Source organism: Linepithema humile, chromosome 4 (genome assembly GCF_040581485.1).
Source record: "Linepithema humile isolate Giens D197 chromosome 4, Lhum_UNIL_v1.0, whole genome shotgun sequence".
Lineage (NCBI taxonomy): Eukaryota > Metazoa > Arthropoda > Insecta > Hymenoptera > Formicidae > Linepithema > Linepithema humile.
Genome location: NC_090131.1, coordinates 334,730 through 351,456, shown reverse-complemented (window position 1 = coordinate 351,456; position 16,727 = coordinate 334,730). Strand labels below are relative to the sequence as shown.

Here is a 16,727-nt window from a genome sequence, read left to right as displayed (position 1 = left end):
CTCTTGTCTGTCTTACTGTTTTATTGTTATAAATTGCACATAACTTTGGTAAATTAATCATTTTCTTGCGACGAAAAGTCACCGCAATAGACATACATACGTGATCAATTCCAACATTGCAACATCAACTAATGATACATGTCGCAGTTCCTTTATAATTATAGTTGATATTTGTAGTAGCATCTTGATTACTTAATTTTGTGCGCTACATTCATTTCTCGTATTTTTTTTATATATCTTGCAGATAATTTTAAGAAAAATAAAAGTTGAACTTGTGCATATATTAAGTCTATATTTGATTTATATAAATTCAATAAGATAAAATGCTTTCATGTAAAAACAATAACTCAAAGTTTATATCAAAATTTAAAGATTATTTCTTTCTCGTATAGATAAACTCGTTTATAAAAGGAAGTTGTACGCTTTTCCCAAATTTAAAACATGGTTTCTAAATAAAAATGTACAATTGCATTCACTGGCGGATCCTGGGGGGAAGGGGAGGGGGAGAGGGGTTAAACCTCCGCCCCTTCCAAGTTAAAAAAAATCTATTTTGCTGAATCCGTTTAAAAAATCTTGGTAAAAAATGCATTAAAGCAGGTCAAACCCCCCCCCCCTCCCCCCCCCCTATTATCGACATCAGGATCCGCTAGTGATTGCATTATATCATATTAATAATGCTTATTATTTAGCAATTTTCACGTTATTTAAATTATCTTCAAATTTCGTTGTTAATTTTCCTAATATAATAGCGTTTTCTATTGTATAACGAGTACTCATTTCACGAGTAAGATAGAAAGTCTATTTCAGCTTCCTTTTCTTATTATGTCAAGTTCGGCGTTTAGATTATTTGTAAGAACATCGTCGTATGCAATGCTACTGTTTTGTGTCATCAAGAAGTTTACATATACACATATTTAGAAAGATAAACTTTCTCCAACCTGTTACACTTAAATTGCATACTAAATTTAAATCACAAATACATCGCGAGATGTATAAAAGTACTTGTGTCATCATTATGAATATAGAGTGACATGCTAATAGCATAGTGGAAGTACAAAATTAATTTGCAAAACTAATTTATCCACATTTGAGATTATTTTAAATTAAAATTTCTAATGTTAATTCGACATTAATATTGTATCGCAATGATAGAATGTTTCAGCTACCGCCACAGATAATTCTTTATCGCAAATAATATGTAATGTATTTAAAATAAAAATTAAAATAAAAGATAAAAAAATATTAAAATACATATTTGTGTGAGTGATTTTATCTTTTAAAGAAACCTGCCACCTGATGGAATTCAACTTTTCGAAAAGGAGTACTTAAAGTCCGATATCCAGATTGATATCAAATAAATATATATATATATTATATATAATATATACATCATTTGATCATAAATAATGACATAACGGAAGTAAAAGTAAAGTTGATTGCGAGTGTCCTTGTCGCACGTTTGATCCATTAAAAAATTGAATGTGAATTTGAATAGAGTAAGATATTCAGGACAGTCGTGTATGCGTGAGAAGAGCCTAATTTACAAGTTATTGGCAAACAGACAAGTTGGGGGTATTCCGACGTTTATTGGTTCACTAGAGAAAGTCTCGGAGTGCATTTTTGCCTAAGTGACTCGCGAATCTCCAGACCGATTAAGAAACGTTTCGTTATGAGATTCCTGTATGATTTCATCTTTAACGCTTGCGATTGCTCCAATAATATATTTCTCTACACAGAAGTTTCTCCTCTTTTAATTGACTTGTAAGTGTTGAGAGCTGCACATAATGAGAAAAAAAAGAAGGAAACAATTTATTACCTTCACATGTGAATCTTAAACGATCGAGTAAAAAATATAGAATTTTACAATTTTGCGTAATATCTTGTATATCTTAGAAAGATTCATATATATTTATAGAATATTATATTATACTGAATCTAGTAAGAAAGGAGAAAAAATTAATACGAAATCTAGTGAAGCAATTTCTCGATAACTTGAGATCGAGGATGTATCTTAAAAATGCATATGAACATATATTCAGAAATAGATGTGAACTTAGTGGATCGAAAAATAAACATCGGATTTATGTATTTAGATATCTTTGCGAAAAGGATCTAAACCTTGACTTATCGTACATATGCGCTTTTTGAAAAGTGACGTAGCTGGATTACTTCACATTAAGAAAAATATGTTAAAGAAACTCGACTAAGATATAGATGCATACATATATGTATCTATATACACGTGTAACATACGACAAGCCTTCCGCATCGCATGGAATATTGTGTAACACCATTTATTCCCGATTACAGAGCAAACAGCATTCGAGCCTTCACTCGGATGAATTATGCGGCCAACTGTTTGCATCGCGATTCTACCTATCGATATCACGCTCGACATCGACTGTAATTAGTAGCAATTATGCTAGAATTAATAAAAGTATTCCCGATTTTCGCGATATCGACAAATCACATTGTCATATGAATACGCCATTTATTGATTAAAAAATCAAATTGTAAAATAAATTGTTACTCTTTGCAAGAGTATCTGATTCTTTGTTAAACTTATTTTAATTTACGCATTAAAGATTAAAGATTATGAATTGAAAATCGAAACTTTAATAATCTTAATCTGAATTCGCTTTGTGTACAATAAATTTAAATAGAATTTGATTCTGTAATTTACATTTAATAAAAGTTTGCCTCAATATAGCTTGATATTGATAATTTTAAGAAGAGGAATCAAATCTACTGTTTACGACAGAGATAATTCTGTAATCTACTGTAACTGTTTCATTGTTTAATATATAATATATGTATATAACTCACATTTAACATTTCTATAATTGATAATTTTTTAAATCTATTCAGTTAGTATTTATTTAAATTTCTTGCTTCTCATGCTCTTGTATGTGAAGTCGTTAATGAGGCAATGTGTATAAATAGACTAAAGTACATAATCGTGATAAATGAAAAGATGTCCCACGCATATGCCAGAAACCGTCAGTATTTATAAAACGATTGATTAATAGAATGACTGATGTATTCGGATTAACCTTACAGTACATAGTAATTGAAATTCAACTTTGATTTCTTAAATTGCGCAAAAAAGCGGATTTTACGGCAAAAATGTTAATTAATGACCAAAACAATTTACAATTAAATTTTTTAAATATCTCTTTAATCTTAAAAAAGCTTTTAAAAAAATTAATGGTTCAGATTAGTGTTTTAATTGAAATGGTAATTTTAATGAAACAAAGAAAAAAGCTAGACAAGAAAAATGTCGGGGAAACGCAAATGATAAAAAAAAATTGAATTTAATTATATATTATTAGAGTTTGTAATTGCTTGTTTTAAATGATAATAATTAGTACGGCTGCAAATCTGGTTGTACGAAAAAAGTCTTTTTGCGTTATATTGATCGATCATAGAACCTCATTAAATAACTGCGTTTATATCAGCGAATTTTCACCGACAAGTAGCATTGCTATCAATATCAATCTATTAGAAAATATATAAGAGTCGTTCAAATAAAATAGATTAATATTCTTTCGCCATTTTATATGTACCATAATGATATATACATATGTGAATGAAACAGGCTTGAGTGACATCAGATTGATTCGTAAATTTGTTAAATGTTTCTATATAAATCGTTACCATTGAAATTTAAGATGTGCTGCTAAATACCCTTTACAGATCCTCATAGTGCCTTGCAATCTAAACGATGAAATGTGTGATGATACTACCGAGTGCATTGGATTTATATCCCACACTCATCCTCTTTGCATCAGATTACCGGCAGGCGTATTTCTTCATCCACTTCCATTCGTAACTACAACCCGGTAATTGGTTTGATACACTTCGACCGGGAGAATGAGATCATCGTTACTCTGCACAGAATTTTGTTTTTCTTTTATAAAACCAGGCATTTGGAAAGTGTGATGATATATTTCAGAAAGAAGAAAGAAAAATCGCAGTGTGTCTAAGATCCGCAGACCAAATACGTCGAAAACCAAAGGAAGTTTGCTAAGAGACGCAGTAAATTTCCGTAGAGTGCGTGTGCTCGCGAGTAATCGCGCGCGCGCGTGTGTGTACAATTTTTTTGCAATAAATGCAATGCATCGAATGCATTTGTCGTTACATGCTTTGGATTTTTTTATTGCACAAGACACGATATTTAAAATAAATCTCCGCGCTTTGATTACTTAATCTGACGATGATTTGCAATAGTTTTGAAAAGCTTATATTCATTTCGCGTGACACGGTAATATATTTATTTAAGCAAATATACATTTCTTTTCGTTATATATTTCAAATAAAAATTATACGGAGAAAATTTTATATCAAAAATTACTATGATACGACAATAGTCGTAGACCATAAAAGGAATTATAAATTTAAATACTATGGCCATTATGTGAAAAACACACATAGTAAAAAATTTTTATAATTTCTTCATGGTCCGCGGCTACTGTTGTACCCAGTAATTTATGACATAAAATTTTTTCCATGTAGCAACGCGTTTTTGATCAATTGGCTATCGGAAGTTGAATGTCTAATTTAAATCTTCATACACAGAACAAATAATATTGTGTTCTAAAAATTTTATGTTAATATAAAAGTTAATGTAAAAGTTAATGTTATGTATCTCCTGATATAAAATAGCGTCCGTACCAAATCTTTATGTTATACGTGCAAGCAAATGTCTAAGTAATCATAATTGCAAATTTAAGACATATCAAACCTTTCACTATCCTGTCACTTTTTCCACGGTCAACTATTTATTTCAATCATTTAATGCATAATGTATATTCTAATATTAAAGTAACACAATCCACTCTTGAAAGATATTTTTAAATGATATACGAATTCAATAATAAAACATACAATATAATGTTCTTAATAATAATTAATGGGCTATTTTTCATCTAATTGTAAGCATCAAATGTCATCTAATAAGAATGTTAAAAATCTATAAAAACTTATATATACTTTTTATATATCTCTTTGTTATCTCTTTGTTCAGATTCTTCTTATGTGGAGAATCAATTTTTAAGCGGTTAATTCCGTGAACCGCCAAAGATAAATTCGCGATCGAGAGACCGAAGTCACGCGTGTGTAGCTCCAATTAAAATTTTAAAGCTATTTCAGTCACCAATGGGCTATCTCTTCCAATGCATCACAGAGTGAAGGGAAGATGTGCACCTCTCTGCTTTCCACACCCTCCCACAGAGCAGACCGGTCATTCTAATACGCCGTTAATACATGGATATGCAGCACGAAGGATAAACTGTAACAAAGGGACCGCTCAGTATATAAACTCCTCGGAGGATCATCTTCTCAGTTCGCCGCGCTTCTTCAGTCCTTCAGCAATATGAATAACCACCAGGTAGGTATCAACAGATAGTATCAATATGATAGCGGATTACTTAAGTCTTTTCCACTCTAAAATATAGCCATCCGCCGCATGGTAATAATTAATTTAATAATTTCAAATATTGTTAATAATAAATTCTAAAATCTTGCTTGCGCGCTGCGCTGCGCAGACATATATATTCTACAATAAATAAGTAGTTATCATTTTTGACAATTTTATCAATTGTTGTCGACTTTATTATCGAAAAATATCATAATTATACTAATCAATTCGCCTTTATCATCAGCTAGATTTATGCGTATTTTTGAGAAAACTTGTGTGCACAATTGTATGCACTAATCTGATATAACGACACTTGATTATAATTCGCCGTTTATCGACCACGTCGCAAAGTCACAGAATTTTTTTAATTACAGTTGGGCAATCTAATATTGGTGCTGTCATGCATCGGTAGTAATGTTCTGGCGGGTCTTCTGCCGGGAGGTGGTGCCGAGGGATATCAGTACAACCGACCAGGTGGTGGCGGTGGATTCGGCAATGGTGGATATGCTAATGATGCCGGTTTTGGGGGTGGTCACAACGGCAATTTTGGAGTGAGCAGTTATAGGGGAAGAATTAGTCAGGGATATGGTCCACCAAACAGCATCGACGATACTTTCGGCAAACCGGGCGGTTTCGGAGGACAATCGTCGTCTTATAGACAAATCGGTAGCGGTGGTGGATATCAGGACAATAATGCTGGAGGAAATCAAGGTGGATATGGATACAGCGGACGTGATGAAGGAAGGGTAAAATTATTATTTTTATATTCTTCGAGCTCTAAATAGGTGGATTCTATTTTTTTTTTTTTTTTTTTTTTTTTTTTTTTTTTTTTTTTTAAAACTTAATGTTCCTTTTATATTTATCGAAAGGCTGTCACGTCAAATAAGTCATTATAGTTTTTCTCTTATATCGTGACATCCATTGATGTTTCAGCTTCAATCATTTTTATGTACCTATTTAATATTTAAAACGATAACTGTGCAGAACGATACATCTAAAAAAATGTGTAACTTGGCAAACTTTGAGTTTGCATTATCTGTTATTTTTGTTTCTTATCACCCTTATATTTGTCATATACGAGGTGATAGATAGTTTATCTGATTATTATGAATTATACAGCCGCAACCATATAGCTTCCACTACGAGGTCGTCGATCCACCAAGTGGCAATGATTATTCTCAGCGCGAGAGCAGTGACGGTAATATTGTTCAAGGAGAATATAGAGTATTGTTACCGGATTCGAGGACGCAGATTGTCCGGTACACGGCTGATGACGTAAACGGATATAATGCGGACGTTCAATACGAAGGGCAGGCTCAATATCCTCGTGGAGATTACGGACCGGGAGGATATCAAGAAAGCGGCTTTGGTGGCGGTTATCAAGGAGGTCAATATACTACCACGTGAAGATCTAAAAGTAGAAAAACTTGAAATAAATTTCAATTCTTAAACTGCAATACACTTCTGCATTTTATCAAACAAAAGATGCTGTACTTTAATTTTCCAACGTTTCTGTATATTATAAACTTTAAAAAATGTCCATTTATCTAGTAAGTTTAAAGATAATGTAATATTAAGCATAAAATTATATTCAATTCATATTTACACAAAATTAAAATTACATTAATAATTGTGTAACATTTATATTCAAATCAACAGTTACTTTAGAAAATAATTTACCTAATATTCGAATTTTATCGTAAGTAAATTTTTTCATGTAAATATAAAAATTTTAATATCTTTTTTAGGTAGAGGAGGTAGTGGTTTTAACGACGGCGCTAGCAATCAATATCTGCCGCCGCGCAATGATTATCACAAATAAACGTCGGACATGGGCTATCTTACCAAAATACGACATGTATCATATGCATTTGCGGCAACAGTCATCACGGATCTCTTTTGTTTATGGCTTTTACCCTAAATACGATAATTTTCGTTCACACAAATACACTACCCTCTCCCAGTCGCATCCATAGATCACTTTCACCCTTTTATTTAACGATTTCACGAAGACTAATTAAGATAACTTTATATGCATGCACGAATGTATGTATTTATATATTATATAATGTATGTATACACACATATATTATGTAAATACATACTTATATATATATATATATATATAATTTTGTACATGATAAATGTATCGTCAAACATACGCTTGTATCTTCTACTAAGTGATTATCAAACTCTTATATTATGTGCAGAGGCGATTAGGAATACTTTTCTCTATATAAAGTTGCGCCAATTTTAAATAACTCGTAGTGTGTGTATTATGTTTATATGTGCACGCATTATGTTTGTTATATTTGATAATGTGATATCTTAAATGTTTAACAAATATAAGAAATTACACGTAAAATTAAAGAATAATAATTTATATAAATAAATTATTTAATTAATTAATAAAAATGTAGTTTTGTATTTCTGACTAAAAGTCAAATAGAAAAGATGAATATGTAAACACGATACATATGCTCTGGATTGTCTAAAATTATTGATTAGGTTGCAACTTTATGAAAATGCATTCCTGAAGCATCGCTTGTGTATATATTTATATAAACTTATATAGTAAAACATACATGAAATACTCTTTTTACTTAATTCACTTAATTAGTAATATAGTTATTATATTATATATGTTTATATTATTTATTCATTATATGTTTTATATTAACATTGTAGTATATATATATATATATACATATACACACACGCGCGCGCGCGCGCGCGCACACACACACACACACACACACACACACACAGAGAGAGAGAGAGAGAGAGAGAGAGAGAGAGAGAGAGAGAGAGAGAGAGAGAGAGAGAGAGAGAGAAAGAGAGAGAGAGAGAAGAAACAAGAAAAATAATTTCCAAATCCTTTATTGACAATTTTACCAATAAAATTATACAGTTGTTTCTTATCATGTATGTATCTTATAAACATAAGTGTGTGCAAGAAATTCTATTATTTTCAAATAAACTTAATTATAAACTTAATTATAAACTTGATATCAGAGATTTAATAGAATATAAAATTATTAAGTGAAATCCTTTTTCAGATCGTCAGGACTAAAAAAACTTTTTGATAATACACTTTGGTATTCACTGTAAAAAATAATTAATTATAAATAATTTTTTAATGAGTGATTTCCTTTTAAAAAATCTGGCCTATGAATGTCCTTGTCCTGTAAAAATTGTACCAAGTTTTTACATAAAACAAAGAAAACGTATTAAACTTATGACAAAATATTACCTTTGCCCAAAGGCGCTTTTGCCGTTTCGATTTGAGATCTGAATGATATACCTCTTCCAGCTACATACAAATTAAATATTTATTTAATAAATCATTATTAATTATATTATTTTTTTAAAATGTGCGCGCGCGCATACACACATGAAATCATGTATAAAATACTATAAATATATAATTGACATTATATATGTAACTTACCAACAATAACAGGAAAGTGCTTTTCATCATTTTTATCACAATTCATGGTAGAAGTACTAGCAAAGAGCGCTAAAAATAAATATATATAGATAGAAGAATGTTCATTATGCAATAAAATACAGTAGTATACAAAAAAATTATATCAGTCAATATGAATGTGATGAATATTGATAATTCATCAATCTATCAATACAGATAAATTGAAATATTATTTATTTGTATATAATTTAAATAAATTTTTTTAACTTACAGCCGCTGTTCGAAGGTTGCATCCAACCTGGCAATCTAGTTGATTTTTCATCCAACTAAAAAAGTTTGGAAATTTGTAAATGATATTGAACATATTAATACAGAAATTTTTTTAAAATATACATACATATTTTTGTTTGCATTTATCAGCCTTATCGCCAGCTACATCCAATTTGCTATGATCAATAACTTCTATTTGCTTCGAGTCATTACGACGGCGAATTTCATCTTGATATGTTCTAGTTGAAACTTTCAACCTATGTTGCTCGCTTACCTATATTAAAATATATTATATATTAGTAATAACCATTGATGATAATATCATAAAACTTTCATTTATAAAACTATATTAAAAAGTTATATTTGATATATTGCTGCACACTAAACACCCTATAATATATTTCAAATATTTATTATACTTACACCTGTCATAGATAAGATTGCATTAGATTCAGCTTCAAGTTGGGAATCATCTTCAATTTTCATGTTACTCATTGAATATGTCATTTCAGGAGTAGAATCAGGTTTGATGGGATAATGTGTTTTTGGACGCATAATTACTTCAAGTGGTTTACAAAATTCTTCGCACAATGTCCATGCCCATTGTTGTAGCACAGATTGACTGCAGCATTTGCATCCTCCATCGGTAAATTTGTGAAACTATATATTATAAAATTTTGTTACTAATTTAATTTATACACATTTTGAGAAAAAAAATATATATTATAAAGTAATAAAATTGCCTTACAGAACATTCAAAACCACTTTCAAAGATATATGTAAAGCGTGTGAATATATGTTTGGCATAAGCAGGAATATACTTTATCTCTCGATCTGTTCTTTTTTTATAAGCTTCATTTGCCAAATGTATAAACAATGATTCCAATTCATAAACTTTAAATTGTTCACTGTCTTTTTCTAAAGTAAAAATAGATCCATTTAATATATGATACATACATTTATAAATAAAACACAGAAAGAGAGAGATAGAATGATAGATAGAAAAGCAATGAGAGACAGTAAAAAGAAATAAGAAAGAAAATCTACAATTAACCAAACTTATATTGTTAAATTATAAAATTATTTTGCGGCAAAGATATACACTTACGTGCTGCATTAGTTAACCGTGTTAACAAAGACTGTACTGCTCCCATACAATTATTTGTTGTATAGAGAGGAGGATACTTGTTCAGAGTCTTCCTAGGCTCTAAGAAATCAACCAATTTCCTGTACATAGTAGCAAAGTCAGTTTCACCACCTGGATATTCCACAGGTATGTTATGAGTTGTCTGACTAGTTTCCAGTGCTTCCCGTCTAAATCCTAATGGAATTTTAGCACTAACAATTACATGATGAACATCTTCTATGCCATTCTCCAGTGAAAATACTCCTATTGCATATTCAGCCGGAAAGTATGTAATATTGTTATCAACAATTGTTGAGAAGAACCAATTTACATGTACAAAGCAAAATTTCAGTTTTGGTAAAACTGTAATAATAAGAGATGTTATTTGTAGTGTAACTTTTCATTCCAAATATGAATAATTATAATAAATATTAAATTATAATACAAAATGTTACATACTATTGAGTTTTACAGCTGAATCAATTGCTAACTTTATATTCTCCTGCATGTTTTTCATTAATTTCCGTTGTTCTTTTTCTTTTTCATCAAGCATATTTATAGATTCTCCATATGTTGTTTTCTTGTCTGCGTTCGATATCTGTGATGCAATCTTATCTTTTTTGGCCATGGCTTCGTAAGGTCCTTTTTGTTGCTTAGTTAAACTCTATTAAAAAAACATATCTACAGAATTGCAAAGCTTGAATGAGTAAAAGTCATATTCATAGTACCATATTCGCACTGAATCTACATTGACCATGAGGGAAATAAACCATTTAATATGAATTTAGTACCGATATAAAACACGTGTGTCAAAATAACCTGTGTAAAATACGCCATTACCTGCCATTCCGCGTTACAATCTGGATCTGCTTGAACATCTTTGAACCCATTCGGAAATTCACGACCTTCCGCTTCCGCGCGTTTTTTCCAGTCACTCATAAAGAAAAAGAAGGCATTTTTACTTTTTTTCTTCGGCATTTTTTTCAACGAAAGCTGGCGAAACTCTTCTTTTCAAGTGCACTCACTTTCGATTGTGGACACGTCCTGACTTCCGAGGTTACGAGATGTATCTTATGTGCCATCACTGGGCTTGTTCGTTTTAGCTACACTGGGGCTGCTCTGGGTCTGCTCTACACAGGATAATACAGGACAGATAAATAGTTTGTCCTGTATTATCTTATTTAGAGCAGACCCAGAGCTGCCCCAGTGCAGCTAAAACGAACAAGCCCACTGTTTATAAGTGGCGCTTGTGTCGTTCACTTCGGACTTTAGGATCTGTGTTAGCGAAAACGTATATACAAACATAAGAGTATTTATAGACAAATTTTCATAGATGCATAAGCGTATAGATAAAGAAATGGATTTATCATAAATATTATTTATTATAAGGGCACCATTCTCTAATTTTTTATTTCATCTCACTCCTCTTTACCAACAGCTGTCCGAAAAAAGCGCCACATACGAGTTAAATATAATTAGTTATAAACAGTTGAATATAAACACTCTCGTTAACACGTTGATAATTAAGTTTAGATATTTGGCCCTTTTTCACATCTTAACAGTATTCAACAATTATAACATGATAGAAAATATACTTTATACTTTTATTTCACTATGTGCGCGTGCATGTGTGTATACATACGATACATTTATCATTATTATATATAAACCAAGATTTATTTCAATTTTATTTATCTCAAATCAGCTATTGCACATTTTTTTATATATTTTTTCTTTTTAAGTTAATTCTTAATAAGCACTCCATGTTCTTTCGCATAAGTATAAGTGACATCGATATAGATGCGACACACATCTTTTAAAAGACTAAACAATTATCAATAGCTATAATATTTTGAACAAATAGATAGACATGTATAAAGACGAGAAACACAACTAGATAGAGAATGTGTTATTTCTTACTTTGCATTAAAAGATAATAATCCAAGAAGCACAAATTATCTCTATTCATTTTTATCTATATATTTGCAATTTAATAGATAATCCTATGTGAAAGGTACAAAGTCATATTGATTATTTCATGAAGGACGAGTAAAAGTAAGGGAAATAAATAAGATATTGGATAGATATATATATAGAATGTCCTAAAATATTCGGCTCTTTTTCTAACAATAAACCTCTCATTCTCTGAAATATTTACCTAATTTTTATACATAAATAATATTAATAGAATGAATAAATAACATGAAATAAAATAACGAACAATAATAACAAGAAGAATAAATAATAAAATATAATAAACACATAATCTCATATAGAGACAAGTAAGAATAATTTATATTGAAATTAAAAAGAGGTGTAATATAGAAAGAATTGATTTTGCAAATATTAAACATGCGTTAAATATGAGATAAAAGATTAATTTTCGCTCGTAAAATGCAACAGAAATGGAACGTTATTGCTAGTGCAGTGTTGTTTCTACATTCGACATCGGTGTGTGAAACTGCAAGCAAAGGGACCGGTGCAACAAGAGCCTGGGAGTGCCTTTTTAATGTCACGGAAGAAGTTACCTTTAAGTATCGTCGATGTCGAATCACATGAATCATTAGATTGGGAGAGAGTCCGATAATAAGGGAGTCGGAGACAAAGACACAACATTCCTTGATCAGATTTTTTAAAGAAGATCTAAGAAATGGACCTGATGCTCTTCACGGGAGAAAGAATGCTATAACTTCGACAGTGGCGATTATATTATTCTTTCTCGCTCGCAAACAACAATTAAAACATGATTTGTATACTCGTAATTATATGTTCTAGCCTAACATGATTCATAAACACTGTATTGGTATGCCACATAATAACCAGTAATTATGATCATATACTTTTCTAGAGAAATTTCATTAAATGTTTGACTACACAAAAGCAGATTTTACATATGATTGAAAAAAGATAGTATTGTCAATAAGTATATACATATATTAAAACACTTGAGTTATAAACAAAATTGTAAATAAAATAAATTATAAATCTTATATAACAAAAAAGAATAATATTATTCTATTACATGTAGAAGATGGTGCTTGAAATTTTTAGACGATTGATCAGTTCAGACATTTTTATTGTCATATTTGCAAAGAGTTAAGTAAAAACAAAAAAAAAGTTTTCATCAAAAGGCTGTTTTCCGCTTATAATACATATTACGTTTGCTCTAATTTTTTTTACTATCCAAACTATTTAAATCTTCAAACAACAAATTGATATTGCGGATCACTACTTAAGTTCGAATTCAATGCTTTTTTTTTATTTAAACTGTTTATACAAATCAAACAATATGTTCGAATCTTTTATCTGAATCTTAGTAAAAAATTAAAAAAAGCAAAAAGCAAAGAAACGGCAAAAAAAAAGAAAAGCAGCACAAGAATCAATCATATAAAACTACAGATAAGAAAGGAAATAAAGAATAAAAGAAGAAAAATTGATAAAGGAGAATGAGAATAACAAAGTGTCAGTTACAAAGCAGAAAGATTAATATTGTACAATATATATATTTGCATCACTGCATCATATTCGGCTAGAATCTTGTATCATATGTAATAAAATATGCATAAATAGTCATTAATTAAAAGATAATAATCAAGACAATGCATCGACGATCACAAGCCCTTCAACTTTTTCCTCAAAAAGATGGTTTATCTAAACGTTAATCGCACCGCTATTGAAGTTGGCTGAATAGTCTTTGCATCTTTTGTATGATTATCGAGGATTATATCGACATCGCCGGTGGGAAAACGAAAGGGTCGAGTCCGTGTCTGTTCTTTTAACCTTCCTCATCGATAACCTTACGCAGTCGCTCATCATTCTACAACCTGCAGTATGCTAGCTGAACCATTTGCATAAGAATATCGCGCGAGCGTGAGATCGAATCGCGTGTACAAATATAGATACATGTGCTTTAGCAGTAACATCTCTCACATCGCAGAGACGCAAAGAATAAATAAGTAATATTATATATTCTGTATTCACCGATGCGACAAAATATCGTCAAGCCGATCATAAAATGCTTGGGGAATCATATCCTATGATCTTCTTTCACATTTGTTAATATTTCCAATTGTATCATAAATCAGAAAATATTGCGATTTTATGTTACAACAAACTAATTATAGCGCAAGTGAAACTGTTGATCTATTAGCACGTATATACATGTTTGAACATACATGTGTCGAAATAATGTCGATCGTGCTCACTCGACCATTTTCAATTCCGCGGTCGTAAAATTTCTTCTCACCTGTTCGACACTACTAATATTGATTAATATATCTTATGTATTAGCATGTTATTACTGAATTATGTTCCAGCATTAATTCTCGCCTTCATGCAAGCATAACGAGTTGAAACGTTCGCCACGCTGACAGCTGAGAAAGGTCGTCGATAACGTGCAACTGTGTCCAACTTACACGGATATATTGTCACGATAATTTTCTTAAATATTACAAAGATTAAGTTTTACGAGTGACAAGTGATAAAAAAGTTATTTTATTGCACAAATTTGAACTGCGCTTAATTTTTAATCACGTATTCCTATTCTCAAGCTTCTATAAATGCGTTTAAATTATTTTATGATTCGTATTTCTGTTATGTGTATCCAAAATTAACCTTATTCTTAAAGAATGATTTTTTGGAAATGATCTATACTTGATTTGAGAATGCAAATCATTGTGTATAAAACATATTGCAAATCAATAATCTTACACGCAGTCGCTCGTCATTCCGCCGAGTAATACTCGAATAATTGATTTCATTTAATTTCATTACATTATTATTTATATTTATTTATGCGCATTTTCTTTTGGTTTTTAACTATATTTGTAAAGATTCTGTCAAATTTATACTTGGTAGCATAAATCGAGCATAAATGGTTTCGTATGGATCGAGAGCGGTAATAATGATACATGTAATAAAGATACATGTAATACTAATAGTTATTACGAACGTTTAACGCTTGGAACAACACGTTTTGCAACCATCGTACATATCATTAGTGCAATCGGCGTGATACTGTGTGTATTAATAGTAGATGCGATCTCGTCGAAATTTACCGGATGTCTCGCTACGTTCTTTGTTCGTTCACGATGAAAGGGACTTCTCCCCTCTTCCGTCGTTTCTTCCGTACTCTTTCTCATTTCGTCACAGGGCGATGGGAACTGTTTGATATTTCATTCGGTTTCATACACAATGTATATATGCTCCCATATTATGATATACTACTTGTAGTCGTATTGTCAGACAATAAACGCTGTATTCCGTTTAAGTAATCCATCTTAATTCACCTCGATGCCAATAACGAGATCTCTCATAATTACGCGTATTCACAAATTGTTAAATTCTATGTGTTCATAAAATAACTAAAGTTCAACTGGAAATTGCTATTGCTATTTTGACATTTCTATTCAAATTTAACTGTTGTTCTTATAATTCCTTCAATTATTAGATAAATAATATGAATTAACTAAATGATTGACACGTTCAATATTCTAATGTCTATTCAGTTTACTCTACTGTAAACTTGACTAAAAAAATATGTAAATATAGTACCAGTAGTGCATGATAGATAAAGTCATTTGTATGCGTTTCTTAAGATTTTATACACCTCTCAGGATACACGTTCTACCTATCATTGCATACGATCGCAAGATAACGAGATTTCATTTGTAACAATGCCAATTGCTATGATTGTAAATGCAATAAATTTGTAATAGGAAGTACAATGTGTATGTGTATGTGTGCGGACGCAACATATATCATCTCATATATTGAATCATAAAAAATATTCTTTAAAAAATCAAACCATTGTTCCGCACTTGTTTATTGTGATAAAAAATGTGATTGTGTATTGTATCTTCTCAGTGTTTTTTAATCCAATTTTAATTTCTTAATTTATAATAAGAAAAGGTAATCTCTACAAAATTAAACTGTTTAAAAAGTACTGAAATGGTAATACAATTCTTGAAAAATTACTCAGTTATACATTGCAGTTTTGAATTTATCATTAGAAACAAATTTCATCACATCTTTCACAATAAGAGGTGTATGGGAGGAAAAATATTTATTTATAAGTAATACTATATTATACGAAAAAATTTTATGCTAATTGTAAGATGGTAGCATGCTGTGAAATCAAAATGCTTCTGCGTGAACATCGAAAGGATAAACATCAGTTTAGAACAAAATCGAGATCAAATCCTTTTTTAATAGTCCAATGGAAAACAATCGAATGGCATTCAATACGAAAAGGATTTGATCTCGATTTTTTTCTAAACTGATGCTTATTATCTTTTCGACGCACACGCAGAAGCATTTTGATTTCACAACATACTACGATCTTACATAAAATTTTTTCGTGTAATAGTATCGTATAAATATTCTCTCTCCCATGCATCTCTTATTGTCGCGTTTGCGCCGGAGAAAACAGATCATTAAGGCCGCGTCGGAGTCAATCGTATAACCAATCTTCTTTTTGTTCT

General features: G+C 30.7%; 2 protein-coding genes across 3 annotated transcripts; one reads left to right on the top strand and one right to left on the bottom strand.

The window, feature by feature from the left end:
• The first annotated feature begins 5,374 nt into the window (after positions 1 to 5,374).
• On the top strand, positions 5,375 to 7,241 carry LOC105669160 (pro-resilin-like). The gene is made up of 4 exons (XM_067352884.1): positions 5,375 to 5,389; positions 5,794 to 6,165; positions 6,539 to 6,806; positions 7,168 to 7,241. Exons 1-4 carry the CDS (start codon positions 5,375 to 5,377, stop codon positions 7,239 to 7,241), a joined length of 729 nt encoding a protein of 242 aa, XP_067208985.1.
• Positions 7,242 to 8,283: 1,042 nt separating this feature from the next.
• On the bottom strand, positions 8,284 to 11,478 carry mael (maelstrom). Of its 2 annotated transcripts, XM_012362111.2 has the most exons (11): positions 11,271 to 11,477; positions 11,086 to 11,179; positions 10,705 to 10,909; positions 10,228 to 10,608; positions 9,868 to 10,037; positions 9,543 to 9,779; positions 9,247 to 9,393; positions 9,121 to 9,175; positions 8,871 to 8,939; positions 8,673 to 8,732; positions 8,284 to 8,604 (listed from the first exon to the last, which is right to left on the bottom strand). In XM_012362111.2, the coding sequence occupies exons 3-11, from the start codon at positions 10,871 to 10,873 to the stop codon at positions 8,588 to 8,590; spliced, it is 1,305 nt and encodes a 434-aa protein (XP_012217534.2). In that variant the 5' UTR covers positions 10,874 to 10,909; positions 11,086 to 11,179; positions 11,271 to 11,477; the 3' UTR covers positions 8,284 to 8,587. The 2 variants fall into 2 exon arrangements, with proteins under 2 accessions (XP_012217534.2, XP_012217533.2); XM_012362110.2 differs by having other exon boundaries at positions 11,086 to 11,478.
• Between the last annotated feature and the right edge of the window lie 5,249 nt (positions 11,479 to 16,727).